This window comes from Haematobia irritans, chromosome 3, assembly GCF_050003625.1.
Source record: "Haematobia irritans isolate KBUSLIRL chromosome 3, ASM5000362v1, whole genome shotgun sequence".
Lineage (NCBI taxonomy): Eukaryota > Metazoa > Arthropoda > Insecta > Diptera > Muscidae > Haematobia > Haematobia irritans.
The window spans coordinates 122,334,255-122,357,100 of NC_134399.1; the positions used below are offsets into that span (position 1 = coordinate 122,334,255).

At 30.3% G+C, this 22,846-nt stretch overlaps 1 protein-coding gene across 1 annotated transcript in view; it reads left to right on the forward strand.

The window, feature by feature from the left end:
* stg1 (stargazin-like protein) overlaps positions 1-5,346 on the forward strand; it is a 228,350-nt gene extending 223,004 nt beyond the window's left edge. Inside the window, exons 8-9 of the mRNA XM_075301781.1 lie at positions 4,132-5,169; positions 5,233-5,346. Of these exons, the coding sequence (XP_075157896.1) occupies positions 4,132-5,169; positions 5,233-5,303 (1,109 nt within the window). The 3' untranslated portion in view covers positions 5,304-5,346. The remainder of the gene's footprint in view (positions 1-4,131; positions 5,170-5,232) is intronic.
* Positions 5,347-22,846: the final 17,500 nt, after the last annotated feature.

The window sequence follows — 22,846 nt, forward strand, 5'->3', positions numbered from 1 at the left end:
AAAATTTTGTCAAAATTTTATTTCTATCGGAAATTTTGTCAAAATGTTATTTCTATCGGAAATTTTGTCAAAATGTTATTTCTATCGCAAATTTTGTCAAAATGTTAATTCTTTCGCAAATTTTGTCAAAATGGTATTTCTATAGAAAATTTTGTCAAAATTTTATTTCTATAGAAAATTTTGTCAAAATGTTATTGCTATAAAAAATGTTGTCAAAATTTTATTTCTATAGAAAATTTTGTCAACATTTTATTTCTATAGAAAATTTTGTCAAAATTTTATTTCTATAGAAAATTTTGTCAAAATTTTATTTCTATAGAAAATTTTGTCAAAATTTTATTTCTATAGAAAATTTTGTCAAAATCTTAGTTCTATAGAAAATTTTGTTAAAATTTTATGTCTATAGAAAATTTTATTTTTATAGAAATTTTTGTCAAAATTTTATTTCTATAGAAAATTTTGTCAAAATTTTATTTCTATAGAAAATTTTGTCGAAATATTATTTCTATAGAAAATGTCGTCAAAATTTTATTTCTATAGACAATTTTTTTCAAAATTTTATTTCTATAAAAGATTTTATCAAAATTTTATTTCTATAGAAAATTTTATCAAAACTTTATTTCTATAGAAAATGTTGTCAAAATATTATTTCTATAGAAAATTTTATCAAAATTTTATTTCTATAGAAAATTTTATCTACATTTTATTTCTATAGAAAATTTTGTCAATATTGTATTTCCATAGAGAATTTTTTTCAAAATTTTATTTCTATAAAAGATTTTATCAAAATTTTATTTCTATAGAAAATTTTATCAAAACTTTATTTCTATAGAAAATGTTGTCAAAATATTATTTCTATAGAAAATTTTATCAAAATTTTATTTCTATAGAAAATTTTATCAAAATTTTATTTATATAGAAAATTTTATCAAAATATTATTTCTATATAAAAATTTTGACGAAATATTATTTCTATAGAAAACTTTTGTCGAATTTTTATTTCTATAGAAAAATTTGTCAAAATTTTATTTCTATAGACAATTTTTCAAAATTTTAGTTATATAGAAAATTTTGTCAAATTTTATTTCTATAGAAAATTTTGTCAAATTTTATTTCTATAGAAAATTTTGTCAAAATTTTATGTTTATAGAAAATTTTGTCAAAAATTTTATTTCTATAAAAAATTTTGTCAAAATTTTATTTCTATAGAAAATTTTGTCAAAATTTTATTTCTATAGACAATTTTGTCAGAATTTTATTCCTATAGAAAATTTTTTTCAAAATTTTATTTCTATAGAAAATTTTGTAAAAATTTTATTTCTATAGAAAATTTTGTAAAAATTTTATTTCTATAGAAAATTTTATCAAAACTTTATTTCTATAGAAAATTTTGTCAAAATTTTATTTCTATAGAAAATTTTGTCAAAATGTTATTTCTATAGAAAATTTTGCCAAAACGTTATTTCTATAGAACATTTTGTCAAACTTTTATTTCTTTAGAAAATTTTGTCAACATTTTATTTCTATAGAAAATTTAGTCAAAATGTTATTCCTATAGAAAATTTTGTCAAAATTTTATTTCTATGGAAAATTTGGTCAAAATTTTATTTCTATAGAAAAATTTGTTACGATTTGATTTCTATAGAAAATGTTGTCAAAATTTGATTTCTATAGAAAATTTTGTCAAAATTTTATTTCTATCGGAAATTTTGTCAAAATGTTATTTCTATAGGAAATTTTGTCAAAATGTTATTTCTATCGCAAATTTTGTCAAAATGTTAATTCTTTCGCAAATTTTGTCAAAATGGTATTTCTATAGAAAATTTTGTCAAAATTTTATTTCTATAGAAAATTTTGTCAAAATGTTATTGCTATAAAAAATGTTGTCAAAATTTTATTTCTATAGAAAATTTTGTCAACATTTTATTTCTATAGAAAATTTTGTCAAAATTTTATTTCTATAGAAAATTTTGTCAAAATGTTATTGCTATAAAAAATGTTGTCAAAATTTTATTTCTATAGAAAATTTTGTCAACATTTTATTTCTATAGAAAATTTTGTCAAAATTTTATTTCTATAGAAAATTTTGTCGAAATATTATTTCTATAGAAAATGTCGCCAAAATTTTATTTCTATAGAAAATTTTGTCAAAATTTTATTTCTATAAAAGATTTTGTTAAAATTTTATTTCTATAGAAAATTTTGTCAAAATTGTATCTCTATAGAAAATTTTTTCAAAATTTTATCTCTATAAAAAATTTTATCAAAATTTTATTTCTATAGAAAATTTTATCAAAACTTTATTTCTATAGAAAATGTCAAAATATTATTTCTATAGAAAATTTTATCAAAATTTTATTTCTATAGAAAATTTTATCTAAATTTTATTTCTATAGAAAATTTTGTCAATATTGTATTTCCATAGAGAATTTTTGAAAATGCTATTTCCATTGAAATATTTATCAAAATTTTATTTTTCTTGAAAATTTTGTCAAAAGTTTATTTCTATAGAAAATTTTGTTAAAATTTTATTTCTATAAAAAATTTTGTCAAAATTTTATTTCTATAGAAAATTTTGTCAAAATTTTATTGCTATAAAAAATGTTGTCAAAATTTTATTTCTATAGAAAATTTTGTCAACATTTTATTTCTATAGAAAATTTTGTCAAAATTTTATTTCTATAGAAAATTTTGTCAAAATTTTATTTCTATAGAAAATTTTGTCAAAATTTTATTTCTATAGAAAATTTTGTCAAAATTTTATTTCTATAAAAAATTTTGTCAAAATTTTATTTCTATAGAAAATTTTGTCAAAATTTTATTTCTATAGAAAATTTTGTCAAATCTTTATTTCTATAGAGAATTTTGTCAAAATTTTATTTCTTGCTGATTTGCTTCAAATTTTGCTCAAAGAGTATATTTGATAATGTCGCAAATTTGGTTGAAATTGGTTCAGATTTAGATATGGGCCCCATATCTTTTGCCCGATTTACATTCTTATTGCTACAGATACCAAAATTGTTCTCTGATTTAGGAGAACAGAGGTAGTGCAATTAACAGTCCATATTTGATCAAAAGCAAATATGGACATTGATTAAAAACAAAAAGCTTAGATTTTGATATAGCTCCCGTATATATCTTTCACCCTATACGCTCTTATATATATGGCCCTAGAAGCCAGAGTTTTAATCCGATGTACATGAAAGTTTACACAGGGAGCCCTAACCGACTTTGAACTTTCTTTACTTGTTTGTAACTTTATATACTGAAGACTGTTGGTATCTGCCCACATTGTGATGAGTATTTATATTATAATTTTATTTATTAAGTATAGAGTTGGTATCAAAATGTGAAATTTAGATCTTTTTTGCACACATAAATAATATCGAAAATTTATATCGATGCATTTATGGTACCCCCCACAATAGAACTACAAATTAGTGGTATTAAAATGAGATTTATTTATATTACCCGGAGTCGGAGTCGGGGCTGATGAAAAATGCTGGTATCGAGTTTAAAATATTTGGTCTCCTTCTTAGGATATATAACCTAATCTAACTGCCTCTCAAGGGTAATGGAAAATTACACTCGTTGTTACACGGAATTTCTTGTTACACGGAATTTCTTGTTACACGGAATGTCTTGTGATGGCTGTTCCATTCCAGTCTCACTTCACTCTCCTATTGTTCTTAATCCAATGTGCGCAGTGGCTGTTTTGATATGGGACTGCATCAATCTAATTACCTTCAACGCATTGTAGTAGAGTTCTTCATTAAAAAGGAGATTCCTTCAAACGAAATCTCTTTGAGTACAAACAAAATCATTTTTTCTTTGTGTTTACATGTGAAAAATGTCCCTCTTTTCTCGTAAACGAAATTTTAGACTAACTGTTGTTGTTAAAGTTATTTATTTCACGTCAAACATAGTTCGTTATGTAGAAACTTTGCCACGAGTAGCATAAAGATTTCTTTGCCTTTAGGAAAATAAATTTAACGAGAGAAGAAAAGAATTATTTTTCTGTGTGCCTGTGCTTTCATATCCCTGCATATCTGCAATCAAAGCTTATCACAAATTCGCAAAGTCATTCTAATCGCAAACACTTCCCTTCATTTGTTCTTGTTTTCATTGCAGACAATATCCATTTAATGCCTCCCTCGGCTGCCATAAGAAATGGACGTAGAGCATCCATGTATGTGGAACCTAATCACATGAGACGTCTCAATTCGAATTTGTCACTGCATGCGCTCTATGCTCCCCTGCCGCTACAACAAAAAGGTCCTTACGACTATGAGACCACAACAGCTCCAAGTGGTAATTATGTTGCATTTCCTCCAGCTTCTGGAACGCACTATATGACACGTGACATTTATGGAGGTTCACAGAATCGTTTGCATCAGTATCACCATCCCGACTATCATCACCAGCAGCCACAATTGCAGTCAATGTATCAAAGTCGCACCACATTGCCGAGGGCTTTGGTAAAACGTAATACAGATTCCCAGGATAGCATTGCATCGGCGGTAAGTGCCAGTCATTTGCACAATCTATACAGTTCCAGTCAGCAACGTTTGACGACACTTATGATGCAGCAGCAGCAGCACCAGCAACAACAAATGCAACATCAACAGTTGCAACAGCAAATGCAACAAAGTCGCTTTTTAAGCCTATCACGGGACCAGGAAGTCTACAATTCACGTTATGGCCTACACAAATCAAACGAGGAACTCAATCGACAATATCTTCACCAGCCCATATATCTACAAACACCACATCCACAGATCCAATACTCCCAGCATCAGCAGCCACAGACAACATCCAATCTAAAACAGCAGCAGCCAACAGTGGTTCAATGGCCTGCTGCCATTCCTTCATCACCGTCCAGTTTCCGTTTGTATAGTGGTGGTCCTGGAGTTAGTGGTGCTGGTGGTGCGACTATGATTTCCTCACAAAATGCCAACCACGCAGCACTGACACGCTCCCAAAGTGGTGGTGGCAATGGCACAGCAGGAGCCAATGGTCCTTCGAAATTTCAAAGAGCTTATGCCTTCGATGAACAACGAAGGCCCAGTGTAATGGTAGGAGATGCCTTCGATTTGGATGAAATAGAACGAGAAAGACGACGTTCTCATGCCAGTCTTTTTAGCGGTATGGCAATTGGTAGCGGTGGTAGTCCTGTTGTGAAAACAAATAGCCAAGCAGTGACTTCGGCCAGCCTTGGTGTTGGTGTGGGAGGAAATGGAGCAACTAAATCTAACAACAGCAACCGAGATCATTACGATATGATAAATGGTACAGCCGTATAGAGAGATCCTTAATTCACAGAAAATTTATGTAATTGCAGCAAACGTATTTGACAGTATCCCAAAAATGTTATGGTTCCCTTCCAATTGAACATTTGTACAGAGAGATTAAAAGAATTTTCTCCTAGTTTACAGAACAAGCATTTAGTTACCACAAATACACTTAAAAGTATCAAATAATATTTATGGTTGCAATAATCAATAGTTGATTTGAATTGTACTAGAACATATTTGCAGCAAACATATTTGAGAGTATCGGAAAATAATTATGGTTTCAACAATCATAATACATATTTATTGTTATGAAACATAAATCAAATATTTATGCTCACAATAACCTATATTTTAATTTTAATGGATTTGCAGCAAACGTAATTGAAAAAATGCACAAAATATTTGAATTAGGGCGGGACATAGTTTAGGGTATCCGCAAATATTTATGATTCCCACAATTTGCATAGAGAGACGAAGGCAATGTTCTACTAATTCACAGAAAATGTATTAAGTTGCAGCAAACATATTTCAAGGTATTTAAAAATATTTTTGATTTTATTTAATATGGATTCTAAAGAAATAACATTTTGACAAAATTGTCATTAGAGATAAAATTTTGACAAAATTTTCCATAGAAATAAAATTTTGACAAAATTTTCTATAGATATAAAATTTTGACAAAATTTTCAATAGAAATAAAATGTTGACAAAATTTTCTATAGAAATAAAATTTTGACAAAATTATCTATAGAAATAAAATTTTGCTAAAATTATCTATAGAAAGAAAATATTGACAAATTTATATATAGAAATAAAATTTTGACAAAATTTTATATAGAAATAAAATTTTTAAAAAATTTTCTATAGAAATAAAATTTTGACAAAATTTTCTATAGAAATAAAATGTTGACAAAATTTTCTATAGAAATAAAATTTTGACAAAATTTTATATAGAAATTAAATTTTGACAAAATTTTCTATAGAAATAAAATTTTTTCGTTTTGTTTTTATTGTTGGCTTCTCTTCAATCGTTATTGTTGTTTTTGATCTCAGCTTAAAGCCATGCATTGACTAAACTACAAGTATAGCTTAACCAACAGAGGAAAAGTATGCTTGTCAAATTTATTTGGGCAAAGCCCTATAGACTGCAAGATGGTTGGATGTACAGCTGTTTCGGAATTATCACATTCCTCATCAGCATGAGATCAAAAACAACAATAACGATTGAAGAGAAGCCAACAATAACAAACAAAACGAATGAAGATAGAGGAAGCACGCTCAAAAACAAACCCAGCCAACTAAATACAAATCGATGATTTGAGTTTGGCAAAGGAAAAGAGATATGCTGGCAAATTTGTTTAGGCAGTAGCCGACTATCAAACCCATTTTCGGGAGGTTCAAGTGTAGTTCACTTTGGGTTGAGTGAATTACCCGAATTTATTCTGATAATTGGTTGATAGTTTTGCGGCAAGTAGAGGATGCTGATGAGGAATGTGGTAATTCCGAAACAGCTGTACATCCAACCATCTTGCAGTCTATAGGGCTTTGCCCAAATAAATTTGACAAGCATACTTTTCCTCTGTTGGTTAAGGTACACTTGTAGTTTAGTCAATGCATGGCTTTAAGCTGAGATCAAAAACAACAATAAGAAATAAAATTTTGACAAAATTTTCCATAGAAATAAAATTTTGACAAAATCTCTAAAGATATACAATTTTCACATTTTTTTTTTAGAAATAAATTTCGACAAAATTTTCTGCAGAAATAAAATATTGATAAAATTTTCTATAGAAATAAAATTGTGACAAAATTTTCTATAGAAATAAAATGTTGACAACATTTTCTATAGAAATAAAATTTTGGCAATATTTTCTATAGAAATAAAATTTTAACAAAATTTTCTATAGAAATAAAATTTTGACAAAATTTTATATACAAATAAAATTTTAATAAAATTTTCTATAGAAATAAAATGTTGACAACATTTTCTATAGAAATAAAATTTTGACAAAATTTTCTATAGAAATAAAATTTTGACAAAATTTTCTATAGAAATAAAATTTTAAAAAAATTTTCTATAGAAATAAAATTTTGACAATATTTTCTATAGAAATAAAATTTTAACAAAATTTTCTATAGAAATAAAATTTTGACAATATTTTCTATAGAAATAAAATTTTAACAAAATTTTCTATAGAAAATTTTTCTCGAAAAATAATTGTATAATTAGAAATATCCTGGAAACCAGTTTCTGTTAATTGTCATATGTTGTAGTTGACTGTAGAAACAATAAGCATTGTTCGACTGTTCACCACTTAGGTGAATTCTAACAAATTAGCTTTCTAAAAATAAATTTCGTGTTGTTGCATTACTATGTAACAAAACGAAATAAAAACAAGTATATACGGCCGTAAGTTCCACCATGGATTGCGTAGGAACTTCTACTAAAGGCTGTCATCCACAATCGAATTACTTGGGTTGCGATAACACTTGCCGATGGCAAGGTATCGTAAAACTTTTTAACACTGTCTTCTAAATTGTAAGTTAGTCCATAAGGGGTATATATTAAACAAAAAAAAAAGGCCGATTAAATACGTATATAATTCAGTTTGACAAAATTTTCTATAGAAATAAAATTTTGACAAAATTTTCTATAGAAATAAAAACTTGACAACATTTTTTATAGAAATAAAATGTTGACAAAATTTTCTATGGAAGTAAAATGTTGACAAAATTTTCTATAGCAATAAAATTTTGACAAAATTTTCTGTAGAAATAAAATGTTGACAAAATGTTCTATAGAAATAAAATGTCGACAAAATGTTCTATAGAAATAAAATGTTGACAAAATTGTCTATAGAAATAAAAAGTTGACAAAATTTTCTACAGAAATAAATTTTTTACAAAATTTTCTATAGAAATAAAATTTTGACAAAATTTTCTATGGAAATAAAATGTTGACAAACATTGCTATAGAAATAAACTTTTTACAAAACTTTCTATAGAAATGAAATTTTGACAAAACTTTCTATAGTAATAAAATTTGACAATTTTTACATGGCTGTTAGAGCCCATATACTAACGAAATGTACCAAATTTCAACCGCATCGGATGACTTTTGCTCCTCCAAGAGGCTCCGGAGGTCAAATCTGGGGATCGGTTTATATGGGAGCTATATATAATTATGGACCGATATGGACCAATTTTTGCATGATTGTTAGAGACCATATACTAACACCACGTACTAAATTTCAATTGGATCGGATGAATTTTGCTCATCCAAGAGGCTCCAGAGTTCAAATCTGGGGATCGGTTTATATGGGAGCTATATATAATTATGGACCGATATGGACCAATTTTTGCATGCTTGTTAGAGACCGTATACTAACATCAGGTACCCAATTTCAAACGGATCGGATGAATTTTGCCCCTCCAAGAGGCTCCGGAGGTCAAATCTGGGGATCGGTTTATATGGGGGCTATATATAATTATGGACCGATATGGACCAATTTTTGCATGGTTGTTAGAGACCGTATACTTAGACCACGTACCAAATTTCAACCGGATCGGATGAATTTTGCTGCTCCGGAAGGCTCCGCAAGACAAATTTGGGGATCGGTTTATATGGGGGCTATACGTAAACGTGGGCCGATATGGCCCATTTTCAATACCATCCGACCTACATCAATAACAACTACTTGTGCCAAGTTTCAAGTCGATAGCTAGTTTCGTTCGGAAGTTAGCGTGATTTCCACAGACGGACGGACAGCCGCACAGACGGACAGACGGACGGACATGCTTAGATCGACTCAGAATTTCACCACGACCCAGAATATATATACTTTATGGGGTCTTAGAGCAATATTTCGATGTGTTACAAACGGAATGACAAAGTTAATATACCACCATCCTATGGTGGAGGGTATAATAAGATTAAGGGACTTGAAAGTTATATGAAAAGATGATGTACAGTGGGAGAAAAGATGATTCAATTTGTAAGAGGAAATTTCCCAAAGGTTTTCTCCATAAGGAGTTAGCATAAAGGGCCCAAAATTGAGTTATCTCTCCCAGCCAGATCTATACTAAAGGCTGTGGAAAGGTTCATTCGGCCGAACCGAAACATGTACAGTCCAGGCGTGTATAAATTTGTATCTGGCGTTTTCTTTTCAATGGCTCTATTAACCATGTTCCTTAATCTATATATGTCCATAAAGCTCGAAAAATAATTGTATAATTAGATATAATGCATTTGGACGTCAATTGCCTGTTTCGGTATCAGGCTAACTGTAATATAATAAAATTTTGACGAAATTTTATATAGAAATAAAATTTTAATAAAATTTTCTATAGAAATAAAATGTTGACAACATTTTCTATAGAAATAAAATTTTGACAAAATTTTCTATAGAAATAAAATTTTGACAAAATTTTCTATAGAAATAAAATTTTGACAAAATTTTCTATAGAAATAAAATTTTAGCAAAATTTTGTATAGAAATAAAATTTTGAAAAATTTTATATAGAAATAAAATTTTTAAAAAATTTTCTATAGAAATAAAATTTTGACAAATTTTTCTATAGAAATAGAGTTTTGACAAAATTTTCTATAGAAGTAAAATATTTAAAAAATTTTCTATAGAAATAAAATATTGAAAAAATTTTCTATAGAAATAAAATTTTGACAAATTTTCTATAGAAATAAAATTTTAGCAGAATTTTGTATAGAAATAAAATTTTGACAAAATTTTATATAGAAATAAAATTTTTAAAAAATTTTCTATAGAAATAAAATTTTGACAAAATTTTCTATAGAAATAGAGTTTTGACAAAATTTTCTATAGAAGTAAAATATTGAAAAAATTTTCTATAGAAATAAAATATTGAAAAAATTTTCTTTAGAACTAAAATTTTGACAAAATTTTCTATAGAAATAAAATTTTAACAAAATTTTCTGTAGAAATAAAATTTTGACAAAATTTTCTATAGAAATAAAATTTTGACAAAATTTCCTATAGAAATAAAATTTTGACAAAATTTTCTATAGAAATAAAATTTTGACAAAATTTAAAATTAAATTAAAATTTTGGCATTAATTTAAAATATTGACAAAATTTTCTAAAGAAATAAATTTTTAACAAAATTTTATAAAGAAATAAATTTTTAACCAAATTTTCTATAGAAATAAAATGTTGACAAAATATTCTAATTTTCTATAGAAATAAAGTTTTGATTGGTACTATTGCAACATGTTAAGTTTTTCCGAAAAAACAGGCGATAATTTGCTTGGAAGTGGTTCGAATGCGAGCAACTTCTGTTGTAGTTGGCTTATCCTGAAACATCTATACTTTGGAGGAATGGTAAGCCATGTACTTCTAAATATTCAAGTAATAAAATTGGGTGGTAGATAAATATGAAGGTGAACAATCTTCATCATATTATATTATATCATAATACGGTTTGATGGACCCACCAGGACAACGGTCTTGTTTTTAAAGAGAAAGTTTTAAATTTACAACGCCCATTTGGAGTTATCAGGGCTCAGATCGGAGATAATATATCTTTTACTCCGTTTTTTATATTCGTGAAGGTTTGGCCGCATCTAATCTCTTTCATTTGATTTGAAAAAAAAAAATTGGCTAAAATTTCATTTGTAAACAAAAAGAAAAATATAGTTTTAGTAAAAAGTTTGGTTTGCAATTTCGATTTAATATAACAATGGTTTGTAACTTAGTCGAAGGAAAAATAATTTGTTACCATTGCACCACTAAAGGGAACCCAAGTAATATATATCTATTACAAAATTAAATTTTCGACAAATGTGTTTGCTGCAACTGAGATAATGTTCTGTTCATTAGCAATAACACCTGATATTTTTCAGATTCCAAAATTTTAAACAAATTTCTCATTTGCCATCAAAGTCTATATTTTACCACTGATACGTTTTGTTACGGATAAAATAATAATTTTGGTTGAGAAAATAACGCTTCAACTTTCCATATTTCTTTAGGTTTCTTAAGTACATTTAAAAGTACGATGCATTTAATAAAAATTTCTAGGGTGTTTGGTTCATATCGAATATCTACACTAAATACGGAATTTAATTAAAAATCAATTTTAGCATAACATTATAGACATATATAAAAAGTGAAAATTATTTTTAAGTCAAATAGAAAATAAATATTGCACTGCCATTAGTGTTAGCCAAAAAAAAAAAGAAAAACAAACTAAGGCAAAACGGATATAAAAAGGAAGAAATCTGTTCACACACACATACAGACATGCATAATAGCTGAAGGAATTGGAATAGTTATGCAAACAAAGCTACATCAATTCGTAAAAAGGTATCCGTTTTTACGATTTATTTTATATTAAAAATTGTGGCTTCTTTGGGATTGCCCATCCATACAAATTAAACCATCAAACGTTTGGTTTTTTTTTTTGTTTTCTCCACTATCTCCACAACTTCACATATATCTCCATATCGATCATAGTGAGAACAAACACATGCACACATAAAAACACGCACACACATCCACCTTGTCAGTGACTATGGTCATGGGAATCGTGCAAATCGACATATTTTGGCGTATATTGGGAGGTAGTGACAAAATTTTGTGCGATTACGAAAAAAATCTTAGGTCTCCTTTGATAACTGGGAGGGATGTTGACAGCAAAACAAAATCGTTGATCTACTTTGTTAACTGGGAAGGATGCTGACAAAAATAATATCATGGATCTACTTTCGAATGGGTAACAAAATGTAATTTACCACATGCAAAGTTGCTGATATCGCCAATAGCGTCAATGTTCCAAGGCATAAAATCCGAATGCCAAGCATAGCAAACGCCAACTTGGCCGCTTTATCATTTTATATTTTATTTTACTGAAAGGAAATTCTGAGAAATTATCGTCCCAGAGGATGCAACAGGGTTCGTAGACGTTTTTGATCGTACTCTAACTGTGAATTCTTGGGAATGATTTTGGAGACTAGAAAGTGAGTCGATTAACACTAGCAGAACGCGTGATTAGGAAAACCGAAGCAATCTACCTTAGGTTCTGGTACACTTAGGAAAGTTTGGCACAACCGTAGAGCCTTCTTAAACTCCAGTAGAAAGATTGACGACACCAGTTGACCGAAGGGAATAAAATTTCGAGAACCAAAAAACACTACACTCAAACTGAAGTTTACTTGGATCTAAAGATTTTTACATTCTCTTAAAGATTTTGGTATTAATTCCGAGCCAAAGATGCGGCTTCTTTAAAATAAAGACATTTTTTAGCGACCTATGTGGACTTAAATCTAGGATCAATAAATATATTAATAAAGATATTCACGTACAAACAAATGCCAGTTTAAAAATCCCAATTATAGTGGATATCTCAAAGTAAAAATGTTTTCCTAATTCAAAAAAAAAAAAAAAACTTTAAACCAAAGATGCTAAACCCCCAAAATAAGTCTTAGTCTATATTTGAAGTTTCGATTCCTTTAAATCAAAAATGTGTTTCTTTATTTGAACGGAGGGTTCGTCCCTACAAAATTTGTGTCCTAAATTTAATGAAACAATTTTTTGAAGTAAAGACAATAAACTTTGTTTTAATTAAAATGTCATTATTTTAAAGAAATTTGTCCTTAACAGGTTGGCTGATAAGTTCCCGGTTTGACACATAGATGGCGTCGGTAGTATTAAATGCATATTATTTTCAAATGATTCGTGTCAAAATTTGACGTCTGTAAGTCAATTAGTTTGTGAGATAGAGCGTCTTTTGTGAAGCAACTTTTGCTATTGTGAACAAAATGGGAAAAAAGGAATTTCGTGTTTTGATAAAATACTGTTTTCTGAAGGGAAAAAATACGGTGGAAGCAAAAACTTGGCTTGATAATCAGTTTCCGGACTCTGCCCCAGGGATATCAACAATAATTGATTGGTATGCAAAATTCAAGCGTGGTGAAATGAGCACGGAGGACGGTGAACGCAGTGGACGCCCGAATGAGGTGGTTACCGACGAAAATTTGTCCTTAACAGGTTGGCTGATAAGTTCCCGGTTTGACACATAGATGGCGTCGGTAGTATTAATTGCATATTATTTTCAAATGATTCGTGTCAAAATTTGACGTCTGTAAGTCAATTAGTTTGTGAGATAGAGCGTCTTTTGTGAAGCAACTTTTGCTATTGTGAACAAAATGGGAAAAAAGGAATTTCGTGTTTTGATAAAATACTGTTTTCTGAAGGGAAAAAATACGGTGGAAGCAAAAACTTGGCTTGATAATCAGTTTCCGGACTCTGCCCCAGGGATATCAACAATAATTGATTGGTATGCAAAATTCAAGCGTGGTGAAATGAGCACGGAGGACGGTGAACGCAGTGGACGCCCGAATGAGGTGGTTACCGACGAAAATTTGTCCTTAACAGGTTGGCTGATAAGTTCCCGGTTTGACACATAGATGGCGTCGGTAGTATTAAATGCATATTATTTTCAAATAATTCGTGTCAACATTTGACGTCTGTAAGTCAATTAGTTTGTGAGATAGATCGTCTTTTGTGAAGCAACTTTTGCTATTGTGAACAAAATGGGAAAAAAGGAATTTCGTGTTTTGATAAAATACTGTTTTCTGAAGGGAAAAAATACGGTGGAAGCAAAAACTTGGCTTGATAATGAGTTTTCGGACTCTGCCCCAGGGAAATCAACAATAATTGATTTGTATGCAAAATTCAATCGTGGTGAAATGAGCACGGAGGACGGTGAACGCAGTGGACACCCGAATGAGGTGGTTACCGACGAAAACATAAAAAAAATGCACAAAATGATTTTGAATGACTGTAGAATGAAGTTGATCGAGATAGCAGAGGCCTTATGGATATCAAAGGAACGTGTTGGTCATATCATTCATCAATATTTGGATATGCGGAAGCTCTGTGCAAAATGGGTGCCGCGCGAGCTCACATTTGACCAAAAACAACAACGTGTTGATGATTCTGAGCGGTGTTTGCAGCTGTTAACTGGTAATACACCCGAGTTTTTCCGTCGATATGTGACAATGGATGAAACATGGGTCCATCACTACACTCCTGAGTCTAATCGACAGTCGGATGAGTGGACAGTGACCGGTGAACCCTCTCCGAAGCGTGGAAAGACTTAAAAGTCCGCTAGCAATGTAATGGCCTCTGTTTTTCGGGATGCGCATGGAATAATTTTTATCGATTATCTTGAGAAGGGAAAAACCATCAACAGTGACTATTATATGGCGTTATTGGAGCCTTTGAAGGTTGAAATCGCTGCAAAACGGCCCCATATGAAGAAGAAAACAGTGTTGTTCCACCAAGACAACGCACCGTACCACAAGTCATTGAGAACGATGGCAAAAATTCATGAATTGGGCTTCGAATTGCTTCCCCACCCACCGTATTCTCCAGATCTGGCCCCCAGCGACTTGTTCTTGTTCTCAGACCTCAAAAGGATGCTCGCAGGGAAGAAATTTGGCTGCAATGAAAAAGTGATGGCCGAAACTGAGGCCTATTTTGAGGCCTATTTTGAGGCAAAACCGAAGGAGTACTACCAAAATGGTATCAAAAAATTGGAAGGTCGTTATAATTGTTGTATCGCTCTTGAAGGGAACTGTGGTGAATAATAAAAAATAATTTTGACAAAAAAAAATGTGTTTTTCTTTGTTAGACCGGGGACTTATCAGCCATGTTATGTTGCTTTCGCAGTTGTTATCCAATTTGGGATGGGTATCAACCTTCCACGAAAGTCAGGTCGGATTTTCATTTTATATAGCTTTACGTTCAACGTTAGATTAGGTTGAAGAAAAGGATTCAGGTGGCCCTGTCTCATGTTGGCTGACATACACCTAAGCCAGTAATCGCTGTTGTGGGCTCGAACTTCTTCTTTCCATTGTACTCTTCTTTTATTGCAGGAGTTCTCTTTACCTAATTTGTTTCCAAGCCCTGTATCTAAACTTGGTTCCAGGTTCTGAATCTCCTCTTCACCTATATGGTGACAAAGGTAGTGTTCCAAGGTCACATCATCCTGAAAACACGCCTTACATGAACCTTCCTATGCTGGTCCTATTCAGAGCATATGTGCTCTGTATGTGTCCGGTCATTATTGTCACGAACCTATATTTTTTGTGTAGTTCTTCAGTATTTGTCCTTTCTGGGTCATCCCATAGTATTTTTGTCGCCTTTCCGACCGTTGTTTTGATCCACATCGCACTATGTGTCTCCCGTGTCCATTCGTCCAATTTGGCTCGCATTGTCTGTATTGGCTTTGCGTTTTCCAAGTTCATTTCATCTTATGTGTCCTACTTCTCATCGCCAATTAATTTACCTTTGCGTTTCCTCTTATTCCGGCATGTCTCGTCCAACGTTACAGAGGAGAACGTCTAGATAAGGCAGTGTTCCGGATAGGCTTGAACAGATACGAAGAGGACCTAGAAGCACAAGCCACGTTTAATTTAGTTCTTGGAGACATTCCACTGATGGAAAGAGCCCAGCAAAAAATACTTCAGCAGTAAGAGTTTAGTTGCGCTTTTTGGTATACCATAAAGTAGGCAGTGCATCCACACTGCATGAATCGGTGGCAATAACGTAAACGAGTAATCAAACTATAGTTTATGATCATTCGTTTACGTTATTGCAACCAATTCATGCAGTATAGATGTATGAAAGGTAGTGCTGTTTTCCTTACGCCAACAATGCCATACTCAAGATTATATATCACATCTGGACAATATTTCTATTAGTATGAGCAATTATATCAGCGCTATGTAGAAGCTGCTCTAAATCGGGACATCGCCCACAAAAATCAGCGCTGATTCGGTTGTTTTGTAAGCAGTTGGTACTGCCTCTCTCCCTTACAATCCTGCTGAAATAGTGCTCCATTTTTTGCACGGGAGGATACGCACGGTCCACCCGTGAAAATTTGGCTCAAATGCATCCGCCTTAAATTTTTATTGACTAGTTGCTGTGTCACTGAATTGTGTACCTTCTGCAATCGTGGTCCATAGGATCCAAGATATCTATTCGCATTCGTCCAACTCATCCCACATTGCCTGTATTGGCTTTGCGTTCTCTAAGTTCACTTCCCTATGTGTCCTAGCTCTTATTGCCAGTTCATTTGCCTTTACATTTACTTTTATTCCGGCATGTCACCTCCAAAGTTACAGAGGAGAAAATCTAGATTAGGTTGTATTCCGGACAGGTTTAAACAGATACGATGAGGATACAGAAACCCAACTTTTTTGGGTTTTGGAGTAACTCCATAGCACGAACGTTGGTATGGACGGCGTATCAGTGAAATTTTTGTTCAACTAACAGTAAGCAATGCATCTGCTTAAAAATCTTATTGACAAGTTGCAGTGTCACTGAAGTGTATCCCTTCTGCAATCATAGCCCATAGGATTCAAGAGGTCCTTACAGTTGTATAATCGACAAGTAGATCATACTAACGCACTGATAAATGAAGCACATAATGGGAAGTTGGATCACCAGCTTGATTTTTTAGTATGAGTTTCGAAATTGTTGCTGTGTCCAAAAGCTTTCCGTGATCGAGATTTACTTGGTCAAGGTAATTATAGGAATAAACACAGTGCTTGGAACGAATACATAAAAATAAATGTTTTCCTCCAAAGAAACGAAGTTTTCCTTCCTTTGTACCAAAAGAAAATCTTTACATCCCTTATCTTTTTCATCAGTCTTCGGGTTGTGAATTATCCTTCGAAGAGGGAAAACGTTGGCCCTAAGTGCCAAAGCTTTATGAAGTCGATTTCTGAATGCTGAACTAAAAAATCGACAAATAGGCGCTCTGCATATTACACAAAGATTTTATACCGTTTAGTTTGCTTACTTCTCTACAATCAAGCCTTAATTTCTCTCGAACAACATTTCAATCACGCCATCACTCAGTACCAACCTAATAAATACAACCACATGCTGATGTAAACGTGCGTATCCGTTTTAATTGTTATTGAATGATTGTTCGCATTCAAGTTCCCATGTTTGCCAGCAACATCCGTATCCACTGGAACCGTTTTGACGTTCCCTCTGTGTGTGTGTTTGAGTGTTTTTTGTGAATTTTTAATTTTTCCCCTATTTTTAGCATTTTTTTGTCTGTGGAATTTTTATTATATCTTCAGCCTTTTTTATATCAACAATAAAATCTGCCACAGAAAGAAAACCCAAAACCCAAAAAACCACATATCGAAAAATCAATTCAGTGGTATTTTTATGTATGGAAAAAGCAATTCTTATTTAATTTTAACTTGGTTTTATACATTTTGTAAAAAATTTTACAACAGTAGGATTTTTCACAAAAAAAACAGAGTTATTGAGATATGCAAACCCAAAACAAAAATATGATACAGAAAATGCCAAAGTTAACTTTAAGAACTGATATCTTTAAAAGGAAATAAAAAAAATAAAATCATATAATTAAGTTAGAAGAGAAAACTTAGAAGAAAGAAAGAAAAACTGAATAAAGAATAACAATTTACATTTAATTATTAATTATATAGAAAAACAACCATCAATTCCTGTTTGTAGTCAATTTAGGTAAAACAGAGAACAAAAAATGAAATAAATGTTAAAAATTACAAAAAAATGTATATTCATTTCACAAACGGTAAAAAGTAAGTAAAACATTGTAAAGGGTTATTTTTTTCGCTTTTATATTTTTGACAACACTGGTTTACACTACTGAATCACGTTTCGTGTATTGTTTCACCGTCAAATCGTCAGATTGGTCTATATAAGAAAATTCATCGTGCGTTCAATGGGTACGTAAATAAGTAGAATTGTCGATATTGGAATGAAGAAAAAAAAATATATAAAAAATGTCAAAATTTTGTTTCTAAACAAATTTTATTTCTATAGAATATTTGAAGTGCTTCTTAGTTGGAAAGGAATAATAATTTCTATAGAAAATTTTATGAAAGTTTTATTTCTATAGAAAATTTTGTCAAAATTTTATTTCTATAGAAATTTTTGTCAAAATTTTATTTCTAAAAATATATTTTATTTGTATTGAAAATTTGTGTTGGAGGGGTATATTTTGCAAAATCTACCAAAACATCAAGATTCTACCAATCTACCAAACAGTAAAAAATCTGTCATTTTTTAGAATTCTACCAACTGACCCATTCTCGACTAAACGCTTTAGATCTCGGTTGTCACTCGCGCCAAAAATCATCTACCAAATTTGGAAACATTTTTATAAAAAAACTCCCAATATTATTCATATAGAAAATTTTGTCAAAATTTTATTTCTATAGAAGTTTTTGTCAAAATTTTATTTCTATAGAAAATTTTTTCAAAATTTTATTTCTATAGAAAATTTTGCCAATATTTTATTTCTATTGAAAATTTTTGCCAAAATTTTATTTCTATAGAAAATTTTGCCAAAATTTTATTACTGTAGAAAATTTTGTCAAAATGTTATTTCTATAGAAAATTTTGTCAAATTTTCATTTCTACAGAAAATTTTGTCAAAATTTTATTTCTATAGATAATTTTGTAAAAATTTTATATCTGTAGAAAATTTATTTCTATAGATAATTTTGTCAAAATTTTATTTCTATAGAAGAATGTGTCAAAATTTTATTTCCATAGCAAATTTTGTCAAATTTTTATTTCTATAGAAAATTTTGTCAAAATTTTATTTCTATAGAAAATTTTGTCAAAATTTTATTTCTATAGAAAATTTTGTCAAAATTTTATTTCTATAGAATATTTTCTCAAAATTTTATTTCTATAGAAAAGTTTGTCAAAAATTTATTTCTATAGAAAATTTCGTCAAAATTTTATTTCCATAGAAAATATTGTTAAAATTTTATTTCCACAGAAAATTATGTCAAAATTTTATTTCCATAGAAAATTTTGTCAACATTTTATTTCTATAGAAATTTTTTTTTTTTCAAAATTTTATTTCTATAGAAAATTTTGTCAAATTTTCATTTCTATAGAAAATTTTGTCAAATTTTCATTTCTATAGAAAATTTTGTCAATATTTTATTTCTATAGAAAATTTTGTCAAAATATTATTTCTATAGAAAATTTTGTCAAAATTTAATATCTATAAAAAATTTTGTCAAAATTTTATATCCGTAGAAAATTTTGTCAAAATTTTATTTTTATAGAAAATTTTGTCAAAATTTTATTTTTATATAATTTTTTGTCACAATTTTATTTCTATAGAAAATTTTGTCACAATTTGATTTCTTTAGAAAATTTTGTCAAATTTTTATTTCTATAGAATTTTTTGTCAAAATTTTATTTCTATAGAAAATTTTGTCAAAATTTTATTTCCATAGAAAATTTTGTCAAATTTTTATTTCTATAGAAAATTTCGTCTAAATTTTATTTCTATAGAAAATTTTCTGAAAATTTTATTTCCATAGAAAATTTTGTCAAATTTTTATTTCCATAGAAAATTTCGTCAAAATTTTATTTTCATAGAAAATTTTGTCAAAATTTTATTTCTATAGAAAAATTTTGTCAAAATTTTATTATAATAGAAAATTTTGTTAAAATTTTATTTCCATGGAAAATTTTGTAAAAATGTTATTTCTATAGAAATTCTGAGATTTTGTTGGCCACTGTGCGGTAGAAATGAAGCTTTCTTGATTGACGTGTGCTGAGTATAACGATGGTGAGTCTTGTTGGAATGGCCGTAGTCTGCCCAGGTTGTCAATACTGCCTTTAGGACGTTTTCCCGATAATATTCGGCATTTGATACGACAGAAATGTCATAGGAATTGCTGAGAGGGAATAGTCCACGGCTGAAAAATGTTTGGTGTTCGCTCATAGCCCTTTCAGTATGCTAACCATTATTTCACAATGCTTCTCGTCGCAAATAACATCAAATTTTTAAATCACTTTAGATTTGTTCGAATTGAATTTTGCACGAATTATGGGCAACAAAGCCAACACAAGTTGCACGAAAGTGGGTCTGTGTCATGTTAGCCCCATTTCCTGCAGTTTGCCGTCTTGAGATGATCGACACTTTGAACGTTTATAGTTCACCAAAACAAAAAAAAACGGCCCTGGCGCCCTTTTAGGGCCATTATGCAGTAGCTATGAAGCGAAAAATCCCCTTTTAAAGCCATTCTTGGTTGACGCATGCTGAGTTCAGTTAGAATATCAGAAGTAACTGACATAACAAACACCTTTTATAACCTTATTTGATCAAACTCCTCATTATACCTCTTTCATGTACTATGACTATCCATTGTTGGAAGTGTTGAAAATGTTACAACAATAGCAACAAACAGGAGTTTCATACATGAAAGACTTTTATTGAATGTAATAACATAAAAAAACAATAATGCAGATAATATGAAATGAGAAGAAAAAAAAATAAAAAATCGGAAAAGCTAACTGACTGTAACCCAGAGAGAAACCTACAATGTATACACGTTTCAACGTTTTTTTTTTTTTTTTTTTTTTTTTTTTTTTTTTTTTTTTTTGAGAAAAGAACATCCTCAAAAATATGAAAATAATAGCATTCAATATTTTTGCACGATTGACTAAATTGAAGCGACAGCAACATCAGCACTACAATAAAGAGGTAAATGAAATTTATTCACGATACTTTAAACCATTTGCAAGAGGTAAACACATTCTGTACAAGAAATGAAAAGGAAACAAACTTTAGTTACTCCATTTCTTCTTTTTGAGTAAACAATTGGATTATGGATGACGATTGTTTTTGTTTTCGACACACAAATAGAATAGATAGAAAACGGTAAAATCAATCGATAAAGGATGTTCTTTTCGTTAGCATGCAACAAAGAAAGAAAACGAGTTATCTTGAGAGACAGTAATATAAATTGAAACAAGTATATACGCCCGCTGTAAGTTCGGCCTGGCCGAAAATCATATGCACCCTCTACCATGGATTGCGAAAAAGTGCTTCTACACGGACGAAAAAGACTGATTTTCATATGTTTGGTTGTAAAAATTATATGATTAGAACTCAAATTTTTTAACACAATATTTTTAAGTGCAAGTGCATATAATAGTAATAAACTAGCATAACATGTTTGGGACATATATGTTAATATGTTAGAACATATTATATTTGGGATATAAAATGTTTGTAAATATAATATGCTTAGATGCAAACATATGTTAATTTAGAAACAGCCTATCATATATGTGTTTAGTAAGAGAGACCTAGAGAGTATGCTACAAGTAAAATAATGGAAGTGACCAATTGACGCCTTAAAAATATATCCACACAAAGAAAATGTCATTAAAATTTTTTTCTACCAGTGTATGCCCAAAGGTGAAACATAATATGTTTGAATAATACAAACAATATTTTGTTTGGACCAATCCTGAAAATATATATGCTTGAAGCAAAATGTGTTTGGGGTATATGTTTTTTGATGGTGTATGTTAATTTTACTCCCTGTTTTAGTTTTTATTATTCAACATAGTTCCCTTCAAGAGCGATACAACGATTATAACCAAAGACAATAAACTTGAGGAAGATAGGAAATTGGCTACTGAGGAGATCAAACCATTTACCGTGTTAGTTTCATACTCGAACCAAACGCGTATACGACAAGTATTGTCATAGCATTAAAATGCAAATAAAAAGAAATTAAGTGCACGAAATAAATTTCCTTAAACGGGAAAATATAGTTTTTTTGTTGTTGCCTAAAAATTTAACATTATTTCATTAGGAAAATTAAGTTTTTCATTTAAAAAATAAAAACGAAAAACAAATAAAAAAATTACGAACATGTATGGAACTAACATGGTAAATGCAACATTTGGTATGACGCAAGCCAATTTCCTATCTTCCTCAAGTTTATTGTCTTTGATTATAACGACCTTCCAATTTTTTGATAACATTTTGGTAGTACTCCTTCGGATTTGCCACAAAATAGGCCTCAGTTTCGGCGATCACCTCTTCATTGCAGCCAATTTTTTTCCCTGCGAGCATCCTTTTGAGGTCTGAGAACAAGAAAAAGTCGCTGGGGCCAGATGCGGAGAATACGGTGGGTGGGGAAGCAATTCGAAGCCCAATTCATGAATTTTTGGCATCGTTGTCAATGACTTGTAGCACGGTGCGTTGTCTTGGTGGAAACAACACTTTTTTCTTCTTCATATGGGGCGGTTTTGGCGTGATTTCGACCTTCAAACGCTCCAATAACGCCATATAATAGACACTGTTGATGGTTTTTCCCTTCTGAAGATAATCGATAAAAATTATTCCATGCGCATCCCAAAAAACAGAGGCCATTACTTTGTCAGCGGACTTTTGGGGCTTTCCACGCTTCGGAGACGGTTCACCGGTCGCTGTCCACTCAGCCGACTGTCGATTGGACTCAGGAGTGTAGTGATGGAGCCATGTTTCATCCATTGTCACATATCGACGGAAAAACACGGGTGTATTACGAGTTAACAGCTGCAAACACCGCTCAGAATCATCAACACGTTGTTGTTTTTGGTCAAATTGGAGCTCGCGCGGCACCCATTTTGCACAGAGCTTCCTCATATCCAAATATTGATGAATGATATGACCAACACGTTCCTTTGATATCT